A 24,789-nucleotide genomic window follows, 5' to 3' on the forward strand; every position below is an offset into this window, starting at 1 on the left:
TAGTTTTGAGCCTTGGACTATTGCTCAAACAGAACAAGCTTTTTAATTACATCAACTTGGCCTCTGAAATAAATGCATTTTTTCTCTTTCTTTGTCACATTAGAGAGACCAAATAATTTTTCAGTTAATTGAGAAACAGTTCAACATATTGATCAATAACGGCAAAAGTTGTTTATTGTGGTCCTAAATTGCAAAAAGGGTGAGACGATCTTGTTGCTGTTGATGATAGTGAGGCAAAAGGTCTAAGGATAGACCTCCTTCTATATCACACAGTGAGCAACTGTGAAACGTTAATCAGCAATCATTGTAAAACCATGCATGATGTATTCATACAGTGATACGGTGGTGCTATGAACAGGTGAAAATTGAAGAAGCCTAAGGCAAGACTGCTGTATACTGTGACGCACAAGTCTAATTCCATCTTCTATTTGTGACAAATTGGTGTGCACAGCAGCTGCTTTTGTTTCCAGCTAACGAGTCACCTATCCTGTGTACACTGTGAAGCGCTGAGTGTAGAGATACAGGGCCGACAGGCCTGACTTACTGCTGATTACACTGCTGCCTTGCTGCATTAAGATAACGCAAGTCTGTGTGTGAGCGTGGATGTGTAGGGGTGTGTGTTTGTGCGGATTTGTGTGTAGGAGTGAAAGCAATGTATGTATGTGCATGCATGCCTTGGGGGGAGCAGTTGTTTGCGTGCGAGTGTGTCCTGTTAAAGATAAGGTGATACATGCTCAGGGTGAATTGTCGACTTGACATCAGCTTCAATGCACCTGTCTCATACATCATGGCGAGCAGGAGGTGCTATAGGTAGACGGAAGAGTCTGCAGTCTTTGTTGTTCCGTCACCTCTCAGGTCTGTGCCAAGGGACAACTCAATCTCCCACTCAGTGTCACATGGCCTTAGTTTCCCCACAGCAGCGGATGTGTTATATATATTTAAGCCAATGCACATTTAATACACAAATCTTAATGTGTCATTATAAGACAAAGGAGTAACTGGTTAAAAAGTATTAGAGTGTCCAGCAATAGCAAGACAGGTTAAGGGTAAATTATACATTTCACCTTCTAATGAGGTCCTCTGTTAAGATGGGTGTCCTTGACTGTGTATGAAGTAGCTTTGGGCTGTTTTTAAGTGCAGCTTTCAGAGGGATTTGTACCGAGAACAGGGATGATATAGAGGTAGCTGCTCTGCTCACCTTCCCTCTGGCTCAGTCCTCTCCTCTCCTTTCCTTTCCCTTTCTTTCTCCTTTCCTCTCCTCTCCTCCCCTCGTGCCTGATATTTTCCATGTGTGGCAGGGACTGAGAGTTTAAAGATATGAAGGGGAGGTTTCGCTCTTGATTGCAGTTAGTCCTGGGAATAGGCGAGGTTATGTACCAGTCTCCTCAGAGAGACCAGAGCAAAGGAAACAAGGAGATGATCCATGTAGGGGTTCATTCATCAAATCTCCTACTCCACCCCCCCTTTTTTTTCCCCAATAGATTTTTTTTTCTGCATGTTGATGCAACAATGCACCACTACGTAGTTCAGGAGAGTCCATTAAGTGACCAGAAGTGCGTTTGGTTTGCGTGGTGATTGAAATAGCTCCTGACTGTGTGTGTCTTAGTGACAGTCCTCTGATCTGATATCCGCCGCCTGTGGTTAGGTGTGGTGGATCTGTCATCACTGTGACTCAATAACACTGACCTCAGACCCACGCTTCCAGGAAAAGCTGTCATCCAATCTAGAGGATCAGTTTTCCACTTTCTAGGTAGCCAGCCATTCACAAAGAGGCATATATAACTAGTTTAGGGAGACCACACAGTGTGTGTGTGTGTGTGTGTATGTGTGTGTGAGAGAGAGAGTAAGAACAGCCACCCAGTTTGGCTCTGTTGTCTTTCTAAATGGCTGTCTCCTTTCCTTTTTACTCCTGTCCCAACATAAGTCCAATCTACAAAATGATTTCCAGGCTATTCTCAGAGATGGGGCTCATTATTTCTGGCTTGGTGTGAACCTACTGGCTGGCTGCAGGGATAGGTAATGGCCTCTTCAATGTGAAGAGGTGTGTTTTCCCTCACCCTCCTGCCTCTTCTCTCACGGTGTCCTCCTGACACTTTTCTTCTGCTGTCCAGCTGGTAGACAGCATGATGGATGGACTGGGCTTAGCTACGTCCCTGTGCAAAGCAACGCTATCACACACCGCGGCATCAGTTGATAGCGCCTGTAAGCATTTGTCATGATCGATGCCGCTCAGCCCTGCTCCATTGCTCAGCTTGAATGCCAATGAAAGGCTTGGACATACTCAGAAACACAAGTAGACATAATGGTAGGGGGAAATTAGGGTGAAGCGAGAGCTGGGAGAGGGGATAGATTTTCTCCCTTTTTTCTTTGCCATTTTAACTCTTTCATTTACTTCACGGGTGGCAGCAGAGAGCACAGCCAAATATACGCGCTCATATGGGATTTTTAAGCTTACAAATACACACAGACATCATGAATCATTTACAGTGAAAGAAGAGATGTGGGCTTTAAACTAGCTCTGTCTTGATTCTTTGTGCGTGTGTGTGTGTGTGTGTCTGTCAGCCCTCATGTGGACTTGATAAGTTCCCCTGACAGTGTGTTTGCTCTTGGTGGTTGTTGAGTGTTCCAGTCTGGGAGCACTGTGTGTTTCTCATTGGTTGGTGAGCTGTAGATGATTAGAGTGTAGTCCATCCATGAAATCCCCTTTAGGTCCCATCGCAAAAAGACAGTTTGTGGATGTGTGTGTATTATGAGAGCAAGAGAATGGGGTGAGACAGAGAGTGTTACGCTGGCTGTATCTTTCAACATCAGGATAAATCACAAACCCTCTCCAGATGGCCTCCTTCCCCTCTGTCAGCATGTATGGAGGCATAAGACGTTAGAGGGTTAAATATATAAATGAGCGCTCTCCTATAATCGTCCGGGAGTATGGTGGAAATGAGATAATACTGCTTGATGACTTATTTCCTGAAGTTTGAATAAATAAATAGAGAATGTGCCATGAGAGAGGAAAGAGAGACTATAGTGATGTGACATGCAGCTCTGCTCAACCATTTTCCCTGGCTATTTGTACTAGTTTTGGTGGACTGGTGTTGACATTAGCTTTCAAAAGAGGAAGAGAGATCTGCAAAGAAAGGCAGATGCTGTTGAATTGTGTCGCATTTCTTATTAACACAGTGTTTGTTTTTCATGCGGATATTTTGTGGAGCCTATATTTAGTCGCAGACGAGAGAAATAACAGGAACGTGTGAGTCTCTTCTGGGTCTTTGTGTGAGAGTTTTCCTAAAGCAGCTTGTTTATTCCTCTCTTTACAAAATCAGCAGCTTCTCCTTCTCCACTTATCAAGTCCTCCTCCCACCGAGCTCCATCCAGCTCTCTCCTCCTCCTCTCATCTCCACCACAAAGGGACTAGAGAAACACTTTGTACACTCTGCGTACTTGCATGTACCAGGTGTCTGCGCATGATAATTTGTGTGAACATGAATGAAGGATTTTATTTTTATTTGTGCTTTTGCCTCCAGATGATGGTGATGGTAATGGTAGTGGTGTCTGGCTCCCTTGTCCAGATTGCAGACACTGCTGTGTGAAGGTGCTACACACTGAAGAGAGAGAAAGTGAAGGGAGACATGGCTTGGAGGCTTGTTTATCATTAATTCTAGAGAGAGAGAAGGAAAAATGTGAGAGCAGGAAGGTGAGAAAGAAGGCACAGATACTCTTGACCGCACACAGAAACACTCTCTCTGGGCCACACAAATACATACACACACACACACACACACACACACACATATACACAAAGACATATGCACGCCTGCGTTTTGGCAAGCATCCAAAGACCCTGCAGCTTCGATGCATACTCCTTCTCACCTCTTTCTGTTATCCCCCACTCTTAACACCTTCCCTCCTTTTTCATCCGTCTGACACTGTGGGTTTCTGGTCTTCTACGGCTCTCTGCACCTCAGCCAAAGATATGTCTTCACATAAATGCACTATGTTAACATAGTCATGTTTTTTTCACTCATGGAGCACGACTTAATGCACTCTTTAAAGCTCAGAAATAGTCTTAATCAAAGGATATCATCTATCATCTCCCACTCTGCCTCTCACATGACAGAAAAAATGGCAACATTTTTACAGCAGGTCATATCAAGTCATCTGTAACTTCCTATTTCTCTCATCACCATAAAACCAAAGACAAAAAGGCTTCTTTTAAGTATTCAAACCCAGCTTGTACAAAAGTCCTTCAGTCAAGTCATGCTGATTTTAGATATGTGTGGGTGTCTGAGAACATTTCAACATTTTGCTTTCAGATCCTTTAACAAAACAACTGCACATTGCAGTGGAGGCAATGAATTAGTTGTTTAGTAATCATCACAAGAAAAAAAGGTTGGTGTGGACACATGTTGGATAAATTGGATAATTCATTCATGCTTGGTTTGTTTTGTTTATTTGAATGCATTGCACCTTTATTTGCAGTTGTCTTTTTAGTCATTCTTCGGTACATTTCCATGTTCAGCCACTTCTTTCTGGGCGCCCAGTGTTTGTGCGAGTGGTTGTTTATGTGTGTGTGTCCAATTGTGGGTTTTTACCGTGCAGGGAGGAAGAAAGTAGTTAGTAGTTAGTGGCAGCACACTGCCATTCTTTTAACAGCCCTCACACACCTCATTAACTCGCTTAATAAGTAAGTAATCAGACACATTCCCTCTCTGTCTTTTTCTCCCTCCTTAAATGGTAGAATAAAATTAAGGATAAACATTTCTTATCATGCAGTCTGGTCAAGGAATCGAGAAAACAAACACTGTATTATAGATATGCACACACTGCAGTAAATGCACTTACTGGCACATATACGAGCACAGGATACAGAGAGATGGACTGAACAGACACAACGATAAAATAAGAGAAGCTCTGAAAGCAGCATTAGGAGAACTCAGGTCATGTCTGCAGCACTGTAGATGAAGTGTCACTTACATGTTGAAAGACTTCTATCCACCACTGCCAAATCATTTGCTCTGCTTCCCAAATCAAAAAAGAGCTTCACAATTAGCTAATCATCTTCTGTAGCAGTAGTTTTATGTCAGATATTTGGGGAAGACTCCCGAGCCATACTTCAGTCCAAAAATAATCAGCATTTTTACACTTGAGGGAGTATTTCTCTTTTAATATAGAGTAGTAAAAGGTGTTGTGAAGTTGAGAGTGCCTCCTCCCACATAAATCCACTTCCACAGCATGTACTTTTAAACCTCTCAAGCCAAAACATCAGGTCATTCCATTCGATTTGAGATCCCTTGTGTTGACCACTCATGTCAACCAAGTGAGTCTGCAGAGGTTATGGAATCTTAAAGTCATTAAAGAGGCAGCTGTTTACATTCACACTGAGGCATGTGTGCATGTTTTCATTTGTGCATATGAAATTGTCCATTACTTACCCACAGACTCTATACTGTGGAGCCTGCAGCCCTGAGGGTTTGAGGTGGCTGAGCCTTTGCAGCATGCCCAGAGACTCCTTCAGCTGTGAGAAATAACCATTAAAGAACTGACAGCGAGATTATGAAAGGCATAAAAATCTTTTTTTCTTTCTTTCTTTCTTTCTTTTTTTTTTTTTTTTTGGACTGCTGGAATTAACATACCGTTGGTTACACAGCTGAAATAAGTGTTTGTATCATACAGTATTCCTGCAGTGTACTAAGATAGAGATCAGAGGTTAATGATGTGAATCAGACAGGAACCAGACATTACCTTCAATGTGCGGCTAATCTGGAGACCAGGCGCCTTGAGCTATGTCTGATAACATTGCTAATTATTCCAGATATTGCCTCTGCAGGGATTCTTGTAAACAAGCCTATCAGTAGCTAAGTTTATTGTCAGAGTATTTTACACTGACTAAATGATATCATTGTTTGCGGTCTTGTATAAGTAAAACCTTAAAAATCCTGCCAGCAGAGTGTTAGGTGCTGTAGTTCATACGGCAAGGACACACCTGAAAACATGTGTGTAACTTCATCATTAAGGCTACAATGGGAATGAACTGTGAGCAACGTCACCTAAAGAGAGCCAGGCTACATTAATGAACTAACTGCCCACTTGGAGGTATGTAGTGCATTAGGGTAAATCTATACCAGGTCTAGGCTTTTGAACAGTAACATAACCACACTCGCTCTCACTCCTTCCGACAATGTTTCACACACCTGTAATGAAAAAAAAAAAAAGAAGTGGTAAGCATACTGTGTGTAGGAATTAAGGAAACAAATAGCTGCAGGTCTGACATCGTTCCAGCACTGTGAGATGCCCGGGGGCCTGGACTGGGGCTGGAGGCTGCGCCATGCCTCAGGATGGTCTTCATAATGAGTGCAGTGTGCCAATGGTCTTTTTACCTTGAACAGATATATGAGAGTTACTCTCCAGCTTCTGATACTTAACCTTATCTCCTCTCTGCCCCTGCAGTGCTTCACAATCTGATGAGCCAGATTCTTAAAGTTGACTTACATTTTGGAAACCTACTCAGAGAATCCAAACAAAACAATCTTTTTTAATCGTTCTGTCATTTCTTGCCATGCCAGTTAGTTGATTTAACTACGTTTGGGTCTCTGATGCACTGCAGTGGTATTTGCTGAGTGGCTGTAACATTAGATTTACTGTCATTACTTAGTGATGGAGACCATTGTGGCCAATATCCCTCTATGTGGTTTCTGTTCTCACATAATCATGTCTGTTTTTGAAAGGATCAGTGCTTCCCTGAAAATCTGTTTCCAAACTAATCAGAAATGTCAAATATCTCAGAGCCAACACAGTTGGGGCTGAGCTTAGAAAATACCAGTGAGGGGCAACCACAGACTATGCAAAATACAGCATGGTCTCCCACAGAAATGTTCTGTTTGCCATTTTGAGAATGTGTAAATGCAGAAATGTAACGTTGCTAAATTTAATATTGCTCTGGCTCCCATAGGAGTTGAACCCGTTGATAAATTCTCAAAGGACACACAAGACAGCAGACTCCAAACCAAGACCGCTGTGATTATTCTGTTAGTTGTTACAGGGGAGAAAAGTATCAGGCAGGTTGAGAAAGGCAATAGACGTAAATTGAAGGAAGGCAGACTTTCTGGCACAATAGATAGCATCATTTAAGGTTGTTGTGGGGTTCTTTTCTTTATTCCTTTGGGCTCACATTGTCCCAGAACAGGCCTACAGTTATGATGCAACCTCCCACAACCTCAGCGTCTAATCCAATCAAACAGCACCATCAGTGGGAGCATGTAGATAACTCCAGCCAATCGTGTTATAGCGTGCTAACAGGATTATGGGGGTTTTAGTTTGGGGATTCCACCCTGGAGCTTTGATTTTACTACTTACACACATTGCCTTGTATTTATATTGTCAGAACTCTCATGCCTCATCTTGCATTACAGCCTCTCCTGCCTGACTCCAATCCTCTCTCACTCTGACTTTATTCCTACTTTAAAATCTACTGTTGCTTCCTGATCCCTAACAGTGCTATCCTGGCACTGTGTGTGTTTGCTGTGGGAAGGCGAGGAGAAGGTGAAAGGACTAATTAGTCATCAGGTAGAGTGCAGGGCCATGTAGACCCGAAAAAAATCCTCTCACATGGAGCAGCCACCTTGATAAGAGGTACCAATATAGACCTGGTGCCACACTGACACAGCTTCCAAGTCTGCGCTCAGAAGGTTTTGCCAAGAGAACAAAGGAGCTGGAAGGAGCACAGCACTCCTTGCTCCCATACTTACTTGTGAAGTGGCATGAAGCCGTTTTGATGTCTTGATGTCTTGATGTTTGCGATATGATTCTGCAAAATGTGCAGACTGACGGAACAGACAGATTATTGTTGTGTAATTGCCTCAATTGCCTGCTAACCGTGTTGCCTGTGTATCTCGGTGAAAGCACATGTTTTGCAGATCTACTGAGGGAATGAAACTCAAAAACCTCAGATGATAAAATTAGACCACGCCATCAGATGGAATATTTATGTTCTCTTTGAGCACTAGCCAGCGATGTGTCTGCTTCATTTGCACATCTGTACATATATGTTACACTTTTGTTGTGGCCAAATTAGGCTGCCGTCTCCATAGTTGGAATGTGATGCATTTAAGATCACTGCACCACGTGTTTTTAGTTCATTCACTTTACTTATTTCTTTCTGTCGTGCTAAAAATACAGCTGCCTTAAAATGGGGTCAGTGTCAGATGGAGCAACTCCAACAGGCTGCAGTAGGCTGTGCATGCGCCCACGTCCTTTGAAACTTTCATGTGATTGTGGGCAAGCAAAATTTCAATTATGATTTTCCAAATTGCAATTAAATGTCATTATCTGATTTTTGGTGTAAGCTCAACAGTTGTCTTGGGTTTAATATACATAAACACCAGCAACAAAACACACAAATTCCATTTTTAATTGTGGTGCATTATGCAGTGGCCTGCAGAGCGCTTTCAATTTCTGCTGAACCATAAAGGCACAACCACACATTCATTAGCTAGATTGCTCAACATAACCACTGTGGTGTGTTTTGTTCCCCTCTTTTGTATCCCACTGAAACAATGTGCAATATTCATTCCAAGGGAGAAGTATTGGAAAGGATGACCCAATGGGGACATTATGTGAGACTGATGTGTTGCGGGAGTCTTGGGAACTCATTTTCACATGACCCCATGGGGTTTTATAAGTGTGGATACTTGTTGTGTGCAGTGTGGGATTGCGTGCTGCGGCATACATAAACATTAAATAAGTAATAGTCATCAAAATCTTATGAAAATAGTTGTGTCGTTTTATAGGTTCTGGTGGTGTGCTGGTCCCTCTATGGGCAACCATAAGTACTCTGTTTACGTCTGTCCGAGCTGTGGGAGCCCTCCATGTGTGTCTGTTTCAAGGCAGGGGCCTCTCAAGCGGTGCCCTACAATTTTTCTGTGTAGTGTATAATGTGTGTGTGTGTCTGTGTGTGTGGAAAAGGGGCAGAGCCTTTCAGAATAAGGTTCGCTCGCCATTTAAACGGCAAACAAAAGACTCTGCTAATTAAAACTATGGCGACTTGTGTTTCACTCATTTTCCCTCCCTCCTCTCTTCTCTGACCCTCCCCTCTGTTCAGTCACTCTCTTACTTTCCACACACATGCACTTTTCAAATGGCTAATTTGTGCCGGATACACACACAGCCCAATTCTAAAAGATAATGCTCTTTGGGCAACTGCATCCGAATTAATCTGCCCTGCAGGATCCTGCAGGACTCCTCACCAGTCGTTATGCTGCCGCTTGTTTGTCCAGTTCTGTGTTCAGGCAGTGAGTTGGGCACCTCAGAACAAAGTATGGTTAAGGCCCAGAGAACAAATTATAGCATGAGTGAGCACTTAATAACACAGCCACTATAAAATAACCACTCCGTTGTGAGTGGCGCTCGCCATGCAGTACCACACCTCGGGGTTTTGGCACAAATTGGAGAGAAAAAACACTGCCCTCTGTTCTGCGCCAGTGAGTGTGGTGGAAAACGGGAGTGATACTGAATAGAATGTGAATTCTTCTTGGTGAAAAGCAGCTTTTAAACTCTGGAAATGAAACATTTCCAAGGGAAAAACATGTTAATGCTGAAAAAGTAGCTTTTTAAATATCACACACACCCTTCTGAAGCAAACAAACACTACCAGCTCTTCCTCATGGATATGTGGTGGCCAACTAATGTATGTTTATTGTCTCCACAGAGATCTGAGTGAGAATTTTATCCAGTCCATCCCCAGGAAAGCATTCAGAGGCGCAACAGACATCAAAAACCTGTAAGTGCTTCATCCTCTTCAGCCGCATGTGCTTACTTAGAGCAGCAACTCAGTCATTTTCATTATAGATCACTGATTGGTCTATAAAATCTCAGTAAATGGCAAAATGAAAATGCCCTTCAAAAGTTTCTAGACTTCATGAGGACTTCTTCAAATTGTTTTGTCGGATATCCCATCCCGGAAAAAAAAAAAAAAAAAAAACATTAAGAAATCATATTTAGTAAGCTGTAAACTGTGTATTTGTCTCCATTTTCCAGTTAATTAGTTGTTGTAGAAGGCCTGGTAATTCATAACTCAGTGAAACTGGTGATGATAAATAGTGAGTGTAGAAGAAGTAACTGAACACCAATGTCAGAAATTTCAGCCTGTTAACCTTTTTTCCTGAGGTAATGATGCTCTGCAAGAGTGTTCATGTGTGCATGTTCAGCGGCTCATATATCACTCTGATGGAGTGGACTACTTACCTTGCCCTCACACACACAGCTCCCCAACGGTCCCTTGTAGCAACTGTGATTTACATCCTCACCGCAGTATACAGTACTTGCTTTCACGCACTCATGCAGATATATGAAGTGCATCGATGCCGATAAACAATCACTAAAGTCCCCTTTTACTGCTCTTGGGGTTACATGAGCTGTGGCGACCAGACCTTTATCGATTTACCGTACTCTGTCATTGTAGTGCTGACTGTATTAATGATCACAACTACCCCGCAGGGAGGCCAAAAGATTGTGCATGTGTCTTGTGTAACAAAACCCCTTTCTTATGTTTGTTCTGCAGTCAGCTGGATAAAAACCACATCAACTGCATCGAGGACGGCGCTTTTAGAGCTCTCAGAGGCTTGGAAGTGCTGTAAGTATCTGAAGTCATGTTATTTATTCAGCTCCCCCCACCCCTGATATCATCCCATTAAAGCTCTTAGTTAAATTAAGACATTATTTTGCTCTGCTAATAACCACAACTAATATACATACTCATAGCATAGTCCGTTAATTAGTTAGAATGGCCTTGGTCATTATGCCAAAATACCCCCAGTGGGCCTCACGAGGGGGGCTTGCATCAAGGAGACCAAGCTCCATTAACTCATTGTTCCACACAGTTGACAGAAGGGTTCCCCTCCATCACATTAACAACCAACCCACCAACTCCCCCACCTCTTTCTACACCCAATCCAGCCCTGGGCAGGCCATCTGACAAGGGAACCCCCAACAATCCTGAGCAGAAGTCCAATTCAATTTAGCATTCCACTCCGAGCTCATTGGTGACCATGTTTCACAGTTTTTATTAAATTAATCATCCCCTGTCAAAAATCATAATCACAGGCCTCTGTTCGAGCTCTCCACCTGATACAATGTAGACTAACAGCGCTGACCAGGGGACAAAGGCACGTTGACAGCCTTCTTACTTTTATGGCAAAAGACTCCATCGTGCATGTGGGTTTGTGGTTGTTTTTTAGGGGGTAGGGAGATTTAAAAAGAAAAAAAAGAGTTGTTAAAGGCAGCTTTCATGGCATGGATGGATTGCAGATGTAGTGATAGGGTTGTCATAATGGTGTAGGAGAGGATGGGGGTGTTGCTTTGATGAGGTCTGTATGCATAGATTTTATGGGGGAGGAGAATAGGTTGTGTTAAGAGGGGGGAGCAGGTTGAAATATGGTAAAGGGTTATTAGGCTAAATTGAAATGACCTGATTCTCTTTCTGCAGCTGATGCCCAGGGTTTGATGGAAGTGTGTGTGTGTGTGTGTGTGTGTGTGTGTGTGTGCGCGCGCGCGCGCGTGTGTATGCGTGTGCAAGTCGACTACAAGTTGGGATGCTTGTGAATGTGCTTTGGTGTACATTTGCATGCATGACTGTACATGTGCTTGGGAGGTGCAAGGGCTTCCATCTGTGGGTGGAATGAGGTGTTATTCCCAGTGGGATACCATAAAGAGAGATGGAGAGCAAAGTGAAGGGGGGGGGTTCTGGAAGAGGATGGGCACAACAAAACCCTTTTTGAAGTATAAATTTAAAAATGCCTTTTCTGCCCCTGCGCTGACAACCAAAGTGTGTTCACTCCTTTCCTTTTGCAGAACACTGAACAACAACAACATCAGCAGCATCCCGGTCTCCAGCTTCAACCACATGCCCAAACTGCGAACCTTGTAAGTCAAAATCAAGCAAACAAAATCTTGTCTACCTCTTTTGAAGTCTTCTTTCAAATTAAGTTATGTTCTACAGCCCCACACACGAAGTAGAGAAGATGCTGCAGTCAATGAAAGCGGTTCTTCCTGTCATTGTTGGGAAAAGGCCATAACAAAACCACACCACGGTCTGTAGCAATGCTGAGGGCCGTTTTTCCCTCCTTCTAAAAGGCACACGGCTGGCCCAGATAGCCCCAGAGGCCTTTTGTGTATTATATGTGATTACTAAATCTGACATTGTGTGCAAACTAGAGGAATTATACCTGCTGAAACTCTCAGTCGTGACTTTGCTGCTCTTGTGGCGACTTTCTGGGCCTCCTCACTCCCAGTGGGGTGACATTATATAGCCTGTGTCTGTGCTCATGGGTTTGCAAGTTAGCGTACGTGCTCCGGAGGTCCACCGCACCACAGAAAGAGTTATTCTGGACGGGCACAGTATTCCAGGAATGTTGTATTTGGAGTACTGGGGTTTAAAAAAGTCCTTTCTAGTATTCCTCTTTTTTTGAATGTGCCATTTACAATCATCCATGAAGCATATTATTTAGTGTGTTTCGCCACAGGGATGGGGTGTAATGGGTTCTTGGAAAGAATAGACACTTTTAATGCTCTTTCTACATCTTTAGCAGGTGGTAGTTTAGATTGCAAAAAAATATGCAGAAGGGATCTTTGATTCCATCCATGTTTAAATGTTTTCTTTTTCTCAACAGCCGTCTCCACTCCAACAATCTGAACTGTGACTGTCATCTGGCCTGGCTGGCCCAGTGGCTCAGACAGAGGCCAACAATTGGTTTATTCACTCAGTGCATTTCCCCTCCTGAGCTCAGAGGACTCAATGTGGCAGAGGTGCAGAAACATGAATTCAGCTGCTCAGGTAAGACTTGTGGAGTTACTTATATTAATTTTCACAAACAAGATACCAAAACTATAACATTCCATGTTATGTACTTAGTTGTTAAAATATTCGGTGGATTGGTACAGCAGCTCAACAAGCGTTAGCCATTTTCTTCACCTGGCAACCACCTGACAGGTCTTCTGCTGCCAGGTCTGCTCCCAGCTCTCCTCTGGTCCATTCATGTTTCCAGGACAATGCCTGACACACATAAAGCACACAGCTGGTGAAAATGCAGTGGTAGTGCCCCTCATCACAATCCATGACCTTTCACCTTTTGGAACATGGCTTATTGCAGCTTTGGGCTGGCTGTGTTTGAGAGAGAGAGGGAACATGTACATGTGAGGCGGGCGTGGCATGACTTGCATCGGGGTTATCATATCAGGACAATGGAAAAACAGCATGAGAACCTTCACTCTCCACAAGGCCATCTCGTTCTCAACACCAGCTGCACAGAGTGTTTGTGCCTGTGTGTGTTTGTGGGTGTGTGTCCCTCTCTCTTCATGGGTTGTGATTTTTATGCAGCCATACGGCGTGACAGCACAGATCATTAACTATTCATCACCCAGGGAGGGAGACTCAAAGCGTGGGAGTGTAACGGTATGGAAGGGGGGCAGGGGGTGTCAGAGAAACTTTGGGGTCTGGCAGGATACAGATACAGAAAGTTGAATTTTTGAACGATGGGGGTTGCAGATTGCAGTTTGCTGACATTAGCACCCATTATCGAAGAATTGATTGGCCACTGTTCTGTATTTAAGAAAGCCATTGCACACTCATGGGTTCCCTTTAAGTTTGAATAGTGATTCAGAGTTTTTGGCCAAGACAGCAGGATAAACCTAAAAATCTATTGCTCTGTTTTTGTAAATACAACCATCCATTCAAGCGAACACGTGCACACACACAAACACATGCTCCCAGTTTCTGCTGAAGTGGATGAGTGACCAAATATTGAACTCTCACTGAAGGACTCATTAGGGACTGGCTCACTGGCACACACGTACTTTACACACACACATACATACTTTTTACACACACAAATCTACTTTTTTGTGTGTTTTCAATGCTTCAGTGCTGGGTGTTTGTGTGCGTCTGCAGTTTGTGTTGTGACCAGGCCAGGCCACCTGCAGGGGATTTGGGGCAGGGTGGCGTTTTGTTGGAAGAGGGGAGGAGGGAGAAGAGAGCCATGTTGTTGTGAGAAGAAGGAAAACTGGGTACAGTGTGTTATTAATTGTTGCAACATATGATGAAATTCTGCAGCGGTCAGCATGAGTCATTGACTCTCACCCTTTTCACATTTTTCCAAGTGAAGTAGTTTGTCCTCAATCAACTCCACATGCAAAGCCTAAAAAACCTCAATTTCGCTTATGAAAAAGATAAGAATTTTTATTGCCATTTGCTTATTTACAAAAAAGGACAAAGAAGATTGCAAAAGAATAATACCAGTTGAAATTGGATTTTTAAAATAACATTTGCAGAGTAAACCTATTATTTAAATAGTGCACAAATAGTCCATGATTAAAACTTCAACTAAAGAAGCTGTTTTGGCCGATTTATGTGGCAGAAAAGGAACGACTTGTTCCCAAGGAATAATAAATCAAGTAAAAAATGTTTGAATTGATGAATGAGATATGAAATAATAAATTGTTTGAGGAGTGGAATAAAATAGAGCATGTGTAGTGAGAAACATGTATGAACTGAATAAAGAGGGAAAAACCGCAGTGCTAACAGGGTATTTGAAGAAAGCAGTAAATGGGAGGAAGCCACTGATAACATTTTGAAATGGTGAGAAGAATTAGGTAGAGTCAGGTTAAATGTGAAGACCAGAGGAAATGGATTGCAGTTGCAGCCACTGGCAGAAATATGAATGTGGACAGGCTGAAAATGAGGACACTCAAAGGAGGGAGAGTGAGGCGAAAGAGCAGCAGGAAGGAGAGGAGTAAGGTGGTAGAGACGGCAGCGATAATGGGGAAAACAGCACTAGAAAGAACATGGGACGAGTGTACATCAAACAGCTTCACCTCAAGTATACCTGTCAGAGAGCTGTCATTGTTAAGGCCGCTCCAGCTGTGCTCTGCACTCTCCCTGATCCCAGACCTGTCAAATATGCCATGTTAGATCATAGGGGACTTCTTCTCTGCCCTGCACCTGATCCCAGATCTGTCAAACCTCTGCCATCCTAGATCACAGGGCCTCAGATCACGCAGGTTGAGCGACTGTGTAGTCTTGATGCTATTAGTTTGTTTTTTTTTGGTTTTTTTTTTACCTGCTTCCCAGATCTGTCAAAGCATCCCATTCCTCTGGGTTATTGATTGTGACTGGCTAGATAGATGAAATCTGACCTTAAACATTGGTTATTAGCTAAATGGCCCCAGAGCTAAAGCCAGTAATTTCATGGTAAAGCAGAATTTTTGGCAGCAAACTTTGTTCTGTTTTAGGGAGTGGAGTTGTGAGCACTGTACTTTCTCTGTCACTGACTTTCACCATCACTTACTCTGTCTTCCTCCCCTCTGAATATCTGCCCCCCCTTACTCTCACTCTCTCCAACATTTTCCTGTGTGGAAAACCAGCGATACATAGATAGGAAGGTAATCAAATATTCATGGTTTGAAACTTGGATTAGCAATGCTGTGTAAATGAGGCCATTTAAAAGTCTGTTTTATTCATTCTATCTGGGTTAGAAACACACACACACACAGAATCCCCACATACCAAACACGCCAAGCTGGCAGCACAAGCGCCTGCTCTTCACCACATCGTTGACAGTACCACAGCTATTTGAACAGGTATCTAGAGACAGTGTGATGGGTTGTGTGCTTTGTATGCAAATTGAAAAGTTGAAGTGTTTTAGAACGAATGGAAGAGAAGAGGTGGGGGCTGTAAAGCTGAATGTGCAGAATGGCATCAATTCCACACGGAGCGCACACTCAGGAGGAAAATTTGCAGGGAGATCAATGAATGTTATCGGGAGGCCTTCAATCGCTGCTCCAACTCTATTATTCATGTCTTTCTTTTCTTCTCAATATACTGTGGCACTCCTTTAATAGATAACCTAGTTTCATGCTCATTGATTCTCAAGGATGTACGGCTTTACAGTGAACTCAAGAGTAAGATGTTTTTCGTCTATTTTTCTCAATGTCAAAACATCTCTGGGAACGTGTGTTCATTTGCAATTCACTTTATAAAGCAGAAAGGGTTTCACGATATGATCCTGGAAGAGTCAGAGATCCATTTGAGTGCAAGAGCTTTTCTGTGTCGCTGCACAAATCCTCCAATGAGAAATCTCCCTCGGTACTCCTGATTAGATCCTACTTCTCTCACTGAAACTAACCATATCCACCCTTGCTCACACACCTGTAGGAGCTGCTGAGTCCTCATCATACTTGTTTCATCTCACATGCAGTTTTCTCTTCTCCTTTCGCTTTCCTCTCCAGGTCACCAGGAGTCTACCAGTCTGCAGCCATGCAGCACTGGTGGAGGCTCTTGCCCTGCCATGTGTACCTGCAGTAACAACATTGTGGACTGTCGAGGAAAAGGTCTCACCGCCATCCCAGCCAACCTCCCTGACACTATGGCCGAGATGTAAGACTAATACCTGATTGATGAAGCTATTAAAAGCTAATAAAAGGCGCACAGTCCTTTTGTCCCACTGATAAGTAGACTGAATTAATTCTTCATATCACTAAATCTAATTTTATATCAGTGTGTAGAGGTTGATTGTTTAATCAGTGTTGTGATATCTATTTAGGATGTTAGAAAGCATAAGCAGCTGAACCCTACATTATATGTTTTTGATTAATCTAAAGCCATCATGACACATTTAATTTAATCTCCCAAGAGGTTAATATCAGATTGAATATACAGATAAATTTAGATGTAGAACGAATATTTTTTTCCTGTAAACCTTTACTTAATGCTATTTGTGTACATCTGATGGTGCAATTTGAGCAGAAGACTGATGGGACAGATGTGGATTTCAGAGAAATGCCTCATTGTCCTTTGAATAATGGCACTGCAGGACATTTGTTGGAGTTTGTATGTTTAAGATGTGTCTGTGTTTTCCATATGAACCTGTCTGTGTGTGTTCATGCAGGAGTTTAGCAAGTCTGAGAGAGTTTAAGCATGCATGTTTTATGTACATATGCTGTTCTAGCTTGCTTTTCTCACCATGCATCAGCTGACAGGGAGACATCCAGCCGCTAGCTGCACACTGAGAGACACATGCAGACTTAGAGCAGACTTTAAAGTGAGACTGCCTGCTCTTATCGGCTCAGATGGCTGTGAACCGCATGTGAGCTCTTAGCTGACATCCCTCTCTCAGTTTATCAGTCCTGCAACATCTGTCTGGGCATTAACCGTTTACAGCCCACATGCTATCAGCCTGCTGCAATTCATGGGGATGCATGTCTGGACTGTTCAAGTTAGCACTCTTATACTATTTATCTTTGGGTTTTTCTTCCCCTGGCTGAAGTCTTCATGAAATGGTAAAGTAACATAATGATTTATGCACGATGAGAAAAGGGGAGGATGGAGGGAGAAATCCAGTGGTCGCATTGCCTGTTCTTCCAAGAAGCTTATATGTAGTTAGGAGGACACAAGTTTCTAGGTCTCCTCCTCCCCATGGGGTCTGTTTATAAATACCCAACTAGCATGGAAGTCACAGATCCCATGTTCCCCAACAACCCTGACCCATTTCTAGTGTGATGGTGTGCTCAATTTCCTAATTTGGACATGCAGTTCACACTCCTGTCTGTTCTTACCTAATTGAATGACCACGAAAGAAATACTGAGATATTTTAAATCAGTCCTCACACACGTCCTGTGTGAGCACCGATGACTTTTAATATGTGAATAATTCAGCCAGACCATTGCTTTTAAGTTTTTGCCACGCTTTACCTCTTCAGCATGCCCTGGAATAGTAATGTCCACAAGCAGCGTATCTCACAGAGACCGACATGATCTATGAGCCCAATAACCAGCAGCATGGATGGGAGAACAGGCTGAAGGATAGCTCTACCATGGACTGGTTTTATAGACAGTAGATTCCCTCTGCATAGCAGATGAGTAGAGACATTTTTAAAAGTCTCCCTGCCCTTTCCATCTAATTGGTGCTTAACCGTGTCCTGCTAATAAACTCTACAATGTCCTGATTCATCTTTTACAAGGCTAGGGTGAAACGTCGGCTTATATCATCCACATTCCTCCTGTCGTGCCCATCAGAGCCTTACATTGCAGGTTATATTCCCACAAGGCTCTTTCCTTCACCGTTTCTCCTCCTTTTTTCTCTCCCTCCTTCCTGCTTGCCAAATCACCACAGGCAAATTTCAGGAGGCAGCTCAACGGCGGAGTAAGAAATAGAGAAGGGGGGCATGAGGGGTGTGGATTCACTCAGTAATTTGGTGCAGCAGGTTTCATCTGTGCTTGAAGTTCATTATAAAATCAGTTTCAATTACAGCAAGGCGGGCTGCTGGGTATCAAGGCCAGCCTAATGCCTTGTTAATGAGGCACTCGGAAACTCACACTCACGCACACACAGAGAGACAAACGCACACATGCTGCTCTCATTATGTACAAATCGGAGACTTGCAACCTCCCTGCCCTGCTCTGTTCTAATGAATGCCAGTGTGGTGTTTATGGCTGTGAGGATGTGAGCTGGTTTCTGTACTCTTCTCTTGTGAGACCAGGCCCAGTTAGCCTAAACAGTACCACAGCTGATTATTATGCACCCTAGTCCCTGTCTGCAATGTCTAAGCTGCCACAAAAAATCTCAGATCCATGTCTTTCATCCACTGCTGCAGTCCTGCTGTCCATTTTTGACACACGCACCAAACACGCACCTCTTAATGAAATCCATGCTTAGACCCTAATGAAAAGGATGAAGATTATTGACTGGGCTGACACAAACACCAGCTCAGAGAAACACACGGACATACACACATGTACAAGTGTTCTGTCTGATTGATTAGATGGGAATCATTGATTGTCCATCTGAAACAACTCTGTAAGATTATGTCTTATTTCTTTAGTAATCGGATAGCAGCCCCTTTATTGATGGGAGGGATCAAGTCCCTTGCATGGATCGATCAGTGAGAAGCAATAATGGAAAAGATAAGATGAGTCAGATGGCATTGTGAGTTTGTAAACCCTCATCTGACTCAGAGGAGGGTTTTGTTTTTTTTTTGTTTTTTTTTTTTTAAATATACATATATATATATATGCTCAAACACACCAGGGTTCCAACAAGTGCGTTGCTGGCACTGACACATATGCAAGCAGCACATAGAGTGTCAGACTGGTTGATGAGCAAAGGCACTAAAGCCACTTGGCCCAGCACTCTGCGTCATGGTGAAGGCGGAGGAACCACAGCGCTGTCCCATTGCTGTAAATCCATGGATGCACTGTGACAGGCAGACAGAAAAAGACAGAGCGAGCACGTCCACCACAGGAATCTGTGGTCTCTACTCATTGCTATCCTAAGAATGTCAATTGCACTCCCATATCGCTCCATAAATGTGGGCCACTCCTTTGATTAAAATTGAAAAATTTGGAAACTAGAAACTGTTAAATGACTGTGGCTGATGTCTAACAAAACATTTACCCCCCATGAAAACACATAAACACAGCAAAGGCCCAATCCAAGGCTTCGGAGGCTTATAGTAAATCTGAAATGTCTGTAATACAATAATTAAATCATGTGGCAATGGTCCTGTGCCAAAATATCATGGACTTAACTGTGCTATGGTTAAATCCATCAATAGCAGTATATTTGCCAAGGTGTTTTGGAGGTTTTTAAATATTTCACATTTTCATGTGGTGGCAAAAAGCATCCAGTGATTGAGATAAAGTTAACGCTGCTGGCCGACCACACCTCACACGGGCCCATGCCTCCTGTGCTGCAGCCAGCTCCTCTTCTGGGAGGCAGCATGGTAGGACAACCAGACAGGCTCACAGCTGGCTCCTGCTGGGTCCCGCTAAGCCTTGTTAAGGACAGTTTTAAAAGCTGTGAACTGACCTGCAGATAAACAGCCCTCTGTCAGCTACACCAGGGAATTGTTCTGGGGCTGAGCTGGGTCCTAAGTAGCAGCTAGCCTGAAACACGCAGACATGCATGCCCACACTAATGGGGTTTACTGATGCCTGTTTCCCTGGGACCATCTGATACTGATTAGACTTTGTGGCTGTTCTGTACTAAATGACCAAGCGTATGTTTGCCTGTATATTCATTTTGTTCTTTGACAGTTTTTTATGGTGAGACTGTGTCAGCTCTTTTTTCTTGTTAACTTTGCATCAGCAGCTCTTGGGCTCACAGGAAAAAGTAAACTAAAAGAAGTAATATTTCACCAGGCTGCAAAGGTTTCACTGGACACTTTGCAGGCACAGAGGATAATGACCAATTCCAACAGAGAGCACAAACAAGTGAGATCATTATTGATTTCAGGATCTCATATGAGAACATTAGTGCTGGAAACTGTAAATGTTATACCAAGAAGAAATATGACTTTTAGCTAAAGGTCTTAACACCCTCCTACAAACCAAGATAGAGCTTTAGTTTCCCTCTGGCCTTTTACCACAGCACTTTAACATTCATATTGTTTATTGGTTCTGAGGATGTTATGACTCCAACATGGCTGGACCTACTACAGCTGGGGAATAGTTCTCCGCTAATATAATCAGGCCAATCACTAAGGGTCAGAGGTGAGAGGGAGATTACTCCGTTCTGTTGCCATGGAGAAGTTTACTGTTTGGTTAACTGATGGTATCTCCTCTCCTCTCCTCTCCTCTCCTCTCCTCTCCTCTCCTCTCCTCTTTCCTCCAGACGTCTGGAGCAGAATGGGATTAAGTCTGTTCCTCCTGGAGCCTTCTCTCCCTACAAAAAACTACGCAGGATGTAAGTACGCATGTACACTCACATCAGGGATAAAAAATACAGAGGACAAGCCGCTGAGGGCTGGAAAAAGATGGGACAATTGGCAGTCTTGTAATTCTCCTCTTGAGGAGCATGAAATATTTATTTTGTCTGTGCCTAAAGAACATATTCTTGTTCTCAGACTGGCGGTGGCATGGAAAGTCAGAACTCAGATGCTACATGAGCATAATAACAGCTCTCATCTTTCATTGCTGTGCCCTGGTATTCCCCTGGCTAGTGTTGTGTCCACTTTGTGCGTATGTGTGTTGTGCCTGCATTGGCAAATGGTAAACTGCGGTTGGGTTGTTGATGAGGGGACAGAGAGTGTGCTGGAATGAGGGCTAAGGCTTCGCTTCACTCTGCAAGCAAACATCAACGGGCTGGTAGCTGAGACTGAGCGGGGTTTTTTTGCCCGTTTAGCCAGCTGTCTGGTCGCTTAGCCAGCACGCACCAGTCAGCCAAACCCATAAGTCCAACACCACCAGGCCCGACCAACATAGCAGCAAGAAGACGGAGGAAACGGAAGGTCAGGGAGTTTTTCTGCCCTTCCTGAAGGATTCCTCACTGTTCCATCATCCAACTCCAGGGACGATTGGAGGTTCAAATGAGGGGAACACAGTTGATAGACCGAAGCAGCTGCTATCTTGTTGCTGCTCCAGTGAAATCTTGAGGGGAATTAATATTTATTCTCATGAAATTAAAATATATTTTTTTCTTGTTACATGTTTTTAAAAGTTGTACTGTGTAAATCTGAACTATTTGAGTTAGTGTGGTTACAATATTTTTTAACAGGTAAAAAAAAAAAAAGAAAAATCTCATATAAAGAATTGAATTTCTTCCAAGAAAAAAAAAAAATATCTGAAAATCAATATTTTCCCTGACCTGACTGACCCTGTGTGTCCTCATCTCCCTGGAAATGCTCTTTCACCTTGTCCTGGTTTCAAATGATTCACATATGACCCATCCCAAAGCCTCACACATCAACATGTACAAAAGCATGCAGTGTCTGAGTTTACAGACACAAACCAGTGCAGATGTTGGCTCTTTGACAAGGTTTTTATTTCCAAGAATCCTCAATCCTCTGCAAGAAGATAAATTGCTACTTATTTAACTGTTACCCCCAAATGAGAAAATATCCCTTCACTTCACCGCATGATGATTTTCCTTCAAAGGTATCCAGTCGACTGGAGTTCAGTCCACATACTCCATTAACTCTCTCTCCATCTGTCTTTCTCTCTTTCTGCCTCACTGTTCCTCATTTACAATTGCATCTACGCACACAGACACACACACATAAACACATAGACAGATAGGCTTAGTGGTTATCCTGTGGGCAGAGGCCTGCGGATCCTATTAACAACAGCCATGTTCACAGGCAGGCTACTGTATTTCACTTTGAATTTCAGCCCTGCGCCCCATTTTTACTCTCACACACTGGTATAAAATCCAGGGTTGGCTGAGAGGCCACAAATAACACAAGTAAATGTTTTGATAGGCAGCAAGGCTCTAGTCTGCTCCATTTCATGAAATCCCTTGAAGGGACGCACCATTAGATATGGGAGAGGGCTGGAACTCATCTTCAACCAGCTCTCACTAAATTTCCTCCCCATTCGCACTGTGACAAGGGCCGCTCCGCCTTCCCTAGTCACCCTCGACACCCAGCTGAGGGTGGGGTCAGACCTCCCACAAGAGAAGAACTTTGATCCTTTTCCCAAAAATCTTTTTCGCTTAACTAGTTCTCTGACCTTCTTCCTAACAGAGACTTGAGCAACAACCAGATCTCAGAGATAGCTCCTGATGCCTTCCAGGGCCTGCGCTCCCTCAACTCCCTGTAAGTGACCCTGAGCCACGTTTGTGCATGTGTATGAGGGTGAATACGCACTCAGTTGTCATTTCACGTGTGTCTAAAGCAAGTCTGTGCTGTGATTTCCCAGCGTCCTGTATGGAAATAAGATTACTGACCTGCCCAAGGGGGTGTTCGATGGCCTCTATGCCCTGCAACTGCTGTAAGTGGAACAAACACTGCAAACATACATACCAGACATCCTTTCCTCCCACTCAGTAAAGGAGTCATAACCTTCAAATATATTTTGTACCAGTCCATAGTTTCCAAGATGGAATGCATAATGAATGAATTCATAAAGAAACTCTGACAAGCTGCGCTCCCCTACCCCCCTCTCCCCTCTCTCTTCTTCTTCTCTCAGGTTGCTGAATGCCAATAAGATTCACTGCGTTCGTGCCAATGCCTTCCAGGACCTGCAGAATCTCTCGCTGCTATCGCTCTATGACAACAAGATCCAAACCCTCGCCAAGGGCACTTTCACTTCACTACGAGCCATACAGACCCTGTGAGTCAAACAAACTTACGCACACACACACACACACACACACACACACAAGCTGCTGTAAACGCTCTGACGCATACTGAGCCGTCACCATAAAACATGAGCCAACACAGGAATTGTTTACTCACGGGTCTGTGTAATAACACAGGAATCGGATCATGAGGAAGATAAGGAAGTAAATCCATCATCTTCACAAACACACGGACACACACGACTTCTACGGCCAGCTCTAAATCAAAAACAGCACCCACTTTTTCCACCACGGTTACTCAGACAGCACCGATTCTGTCTCAATGAATGCCTCCTTTTTATATTTATTTATTTATTTATTTATTTATTTTTTTGTTGCAATAAAAAAGACGAAACACATGCTGTTATTAATACAGACCCCACACTGTGATGTCCCCCCGTGTCTGAAACACACTTTTCAGCGCTGCCATCTATATCTGCCAGCATGAGACGTACAGGACACCTGTTGAAGTTGATGGATGGTGCTGGCCCATGGCTCACAACACACATACACTCACATATATAGGGCACTGGGTTTAAAGCTCCCAGTCTAAAAGAAGCTCCTTGTTTTGCCTGCATTGTGAAGATGTGGTAAAAATACACGCTGAGCCTTCCCACAGTCATCCAAACTGCATCATTTGGAGGGCAACACACACTGAAGTCAGGATATCAGTATCAATAAGATTATGTTTCGTAGATTCCTCCATTAACATTCTGTTGACGTTCTAAGAGATGCTGACTCAATGTTATGGTCTTTCTGGATACTTTATTATGTCAACTTTGTGTGAGAAATGGTTTTAATATATTTTCCACAGCGTTTCGGACCAAATTTTAAAAATCGTGTCCACATATGAAAAGAAATAATACACTAGCAGCACAACGGGCTCGTGTTTTCTTCTCTGAGTGTACCAAACTATAAGAAATGTTTAAAAATTACCATATTCAATAATCAAATTTGTGGCAACAAGCAAGATAATAAACAACATTGTTAAGCACTTCCTTTAACAAGACCATTTTATTATGATAATGTTGAATTTAAAGTCAGTAAATAATGATATTTAACTATCAACCAGCCCTGTATAGACTTTCCCACCAACCTCTGCTATAACATTTTCTTATAGTTCTAGGTGGGACATGTTCACATAATATATAATGTAATATAAAAAAGTTTTCCATTCATGTGTGCTCCTCTCTCCTCACTCTGCTTCCTCTCTTACATTTCCCCTCTTCTTATCCACCTCTCTCCCTCCCTCTCTCTTTTCCAGTCACCTGGCCCAGAACCCTTTTATTTGTGACTGTAATCTGAAGTGGCTGGCAGATTACCTGCGTTCCAACCCTATTGAGACCAGCGGCGCCCGCTGCGCCAGCCCTCGCAGACTCGCAAACAAACGTATTGGACAGATCAAGAGCAAGAAGTTCCGCTGCTCTGGTAGGCCGGCGGCTCTGTCGACGCTGTCTGCAAATGTTTCCCCCTTATTTCTCCTCTCAGTCTCTCTATCTATCTTAGACAGCCTTTGTTGTTTTTATTCCACTTGTCTCTCACCGTTCTTCTCTCGTTCTCCCCACTGGGAGCGGCTTTTATTGTTCCCTCTACCTCATACCACATTTAATGAGCAATCATTCCTAGCATAAGGTTTTATTCGGCCTATCATTTGCTGTGCCGGTGCTCCTCAATCAATATCTCCCCAGAC

The 24,789-nt window shown here is 43.2% G+C and overlaps 1 protein-coding gene across 3 annotated transcripts in view; it reads left to right on the forward strand.

The window, feature by feature from the left end:
* slit1a (slit homolog 1a (Drosophila)) overlaps window positions 1-24,789 on the forward strand; it is an 81,866-nt gene that overhangs the window by 36,950 nt on the left and 20,127 nt on the right. For all 3 annotated transcript variants that reach the window (XM_029520842.1, XM_029520844.1, XM_029520843.1), the window contains exons 5-14: window positions 9,701-9,772; window positions 10,553-10,624; window positions 11,842-11,913; window positions 12,660-12,823; window positions 16,273-16,420; window positions 20,655-20,726; window positions 22,504-22,575; window positions 22,679-22,750; window positions 22,949-23,092; window positions 24,364-24,527. In XM_029520842.1, coding sequence (XP_029376702.1) covers window positions 9,701-9,772; window positions 10,553-10,624; window positions 11,842-11,913; window positions 12,660-12,823; window positions 16,273-16,420; window positions 20,655-20,726; window positions 22,504-22,575; window positions 22,679-22,750; window positions 22,949-23,092; window positions 24,364-24,527 — 1,052 coding nt within the window. The remainder of the gene's footprint in view (window positions 1-9,700; window positions 9,773-10,552; window positions 10,625-11,841; window positions 11,914-12,659; window positions 12,824-16,272; window positions 16,421-20,654; window positions 20,727-22,503; window positions 22,576-22,678; window positions 22,751-22,948; window positions 23,093-24,363; window positions 24,528-24,789) is intronic.

This window comes from Echeneis naucrates, chromosome 15, assembly GCF_900963305.1.
Source record: "Echeneis naucrates chromosome 15, fEcheNa1.1, whole genome shotgun sequence".
Lineage (NCBI taxonomy): Eukaryota > Metazoa > Chordata > Actinopteri > Carangiformes > Echeneidae > Echeneis > Echeneis naucrates.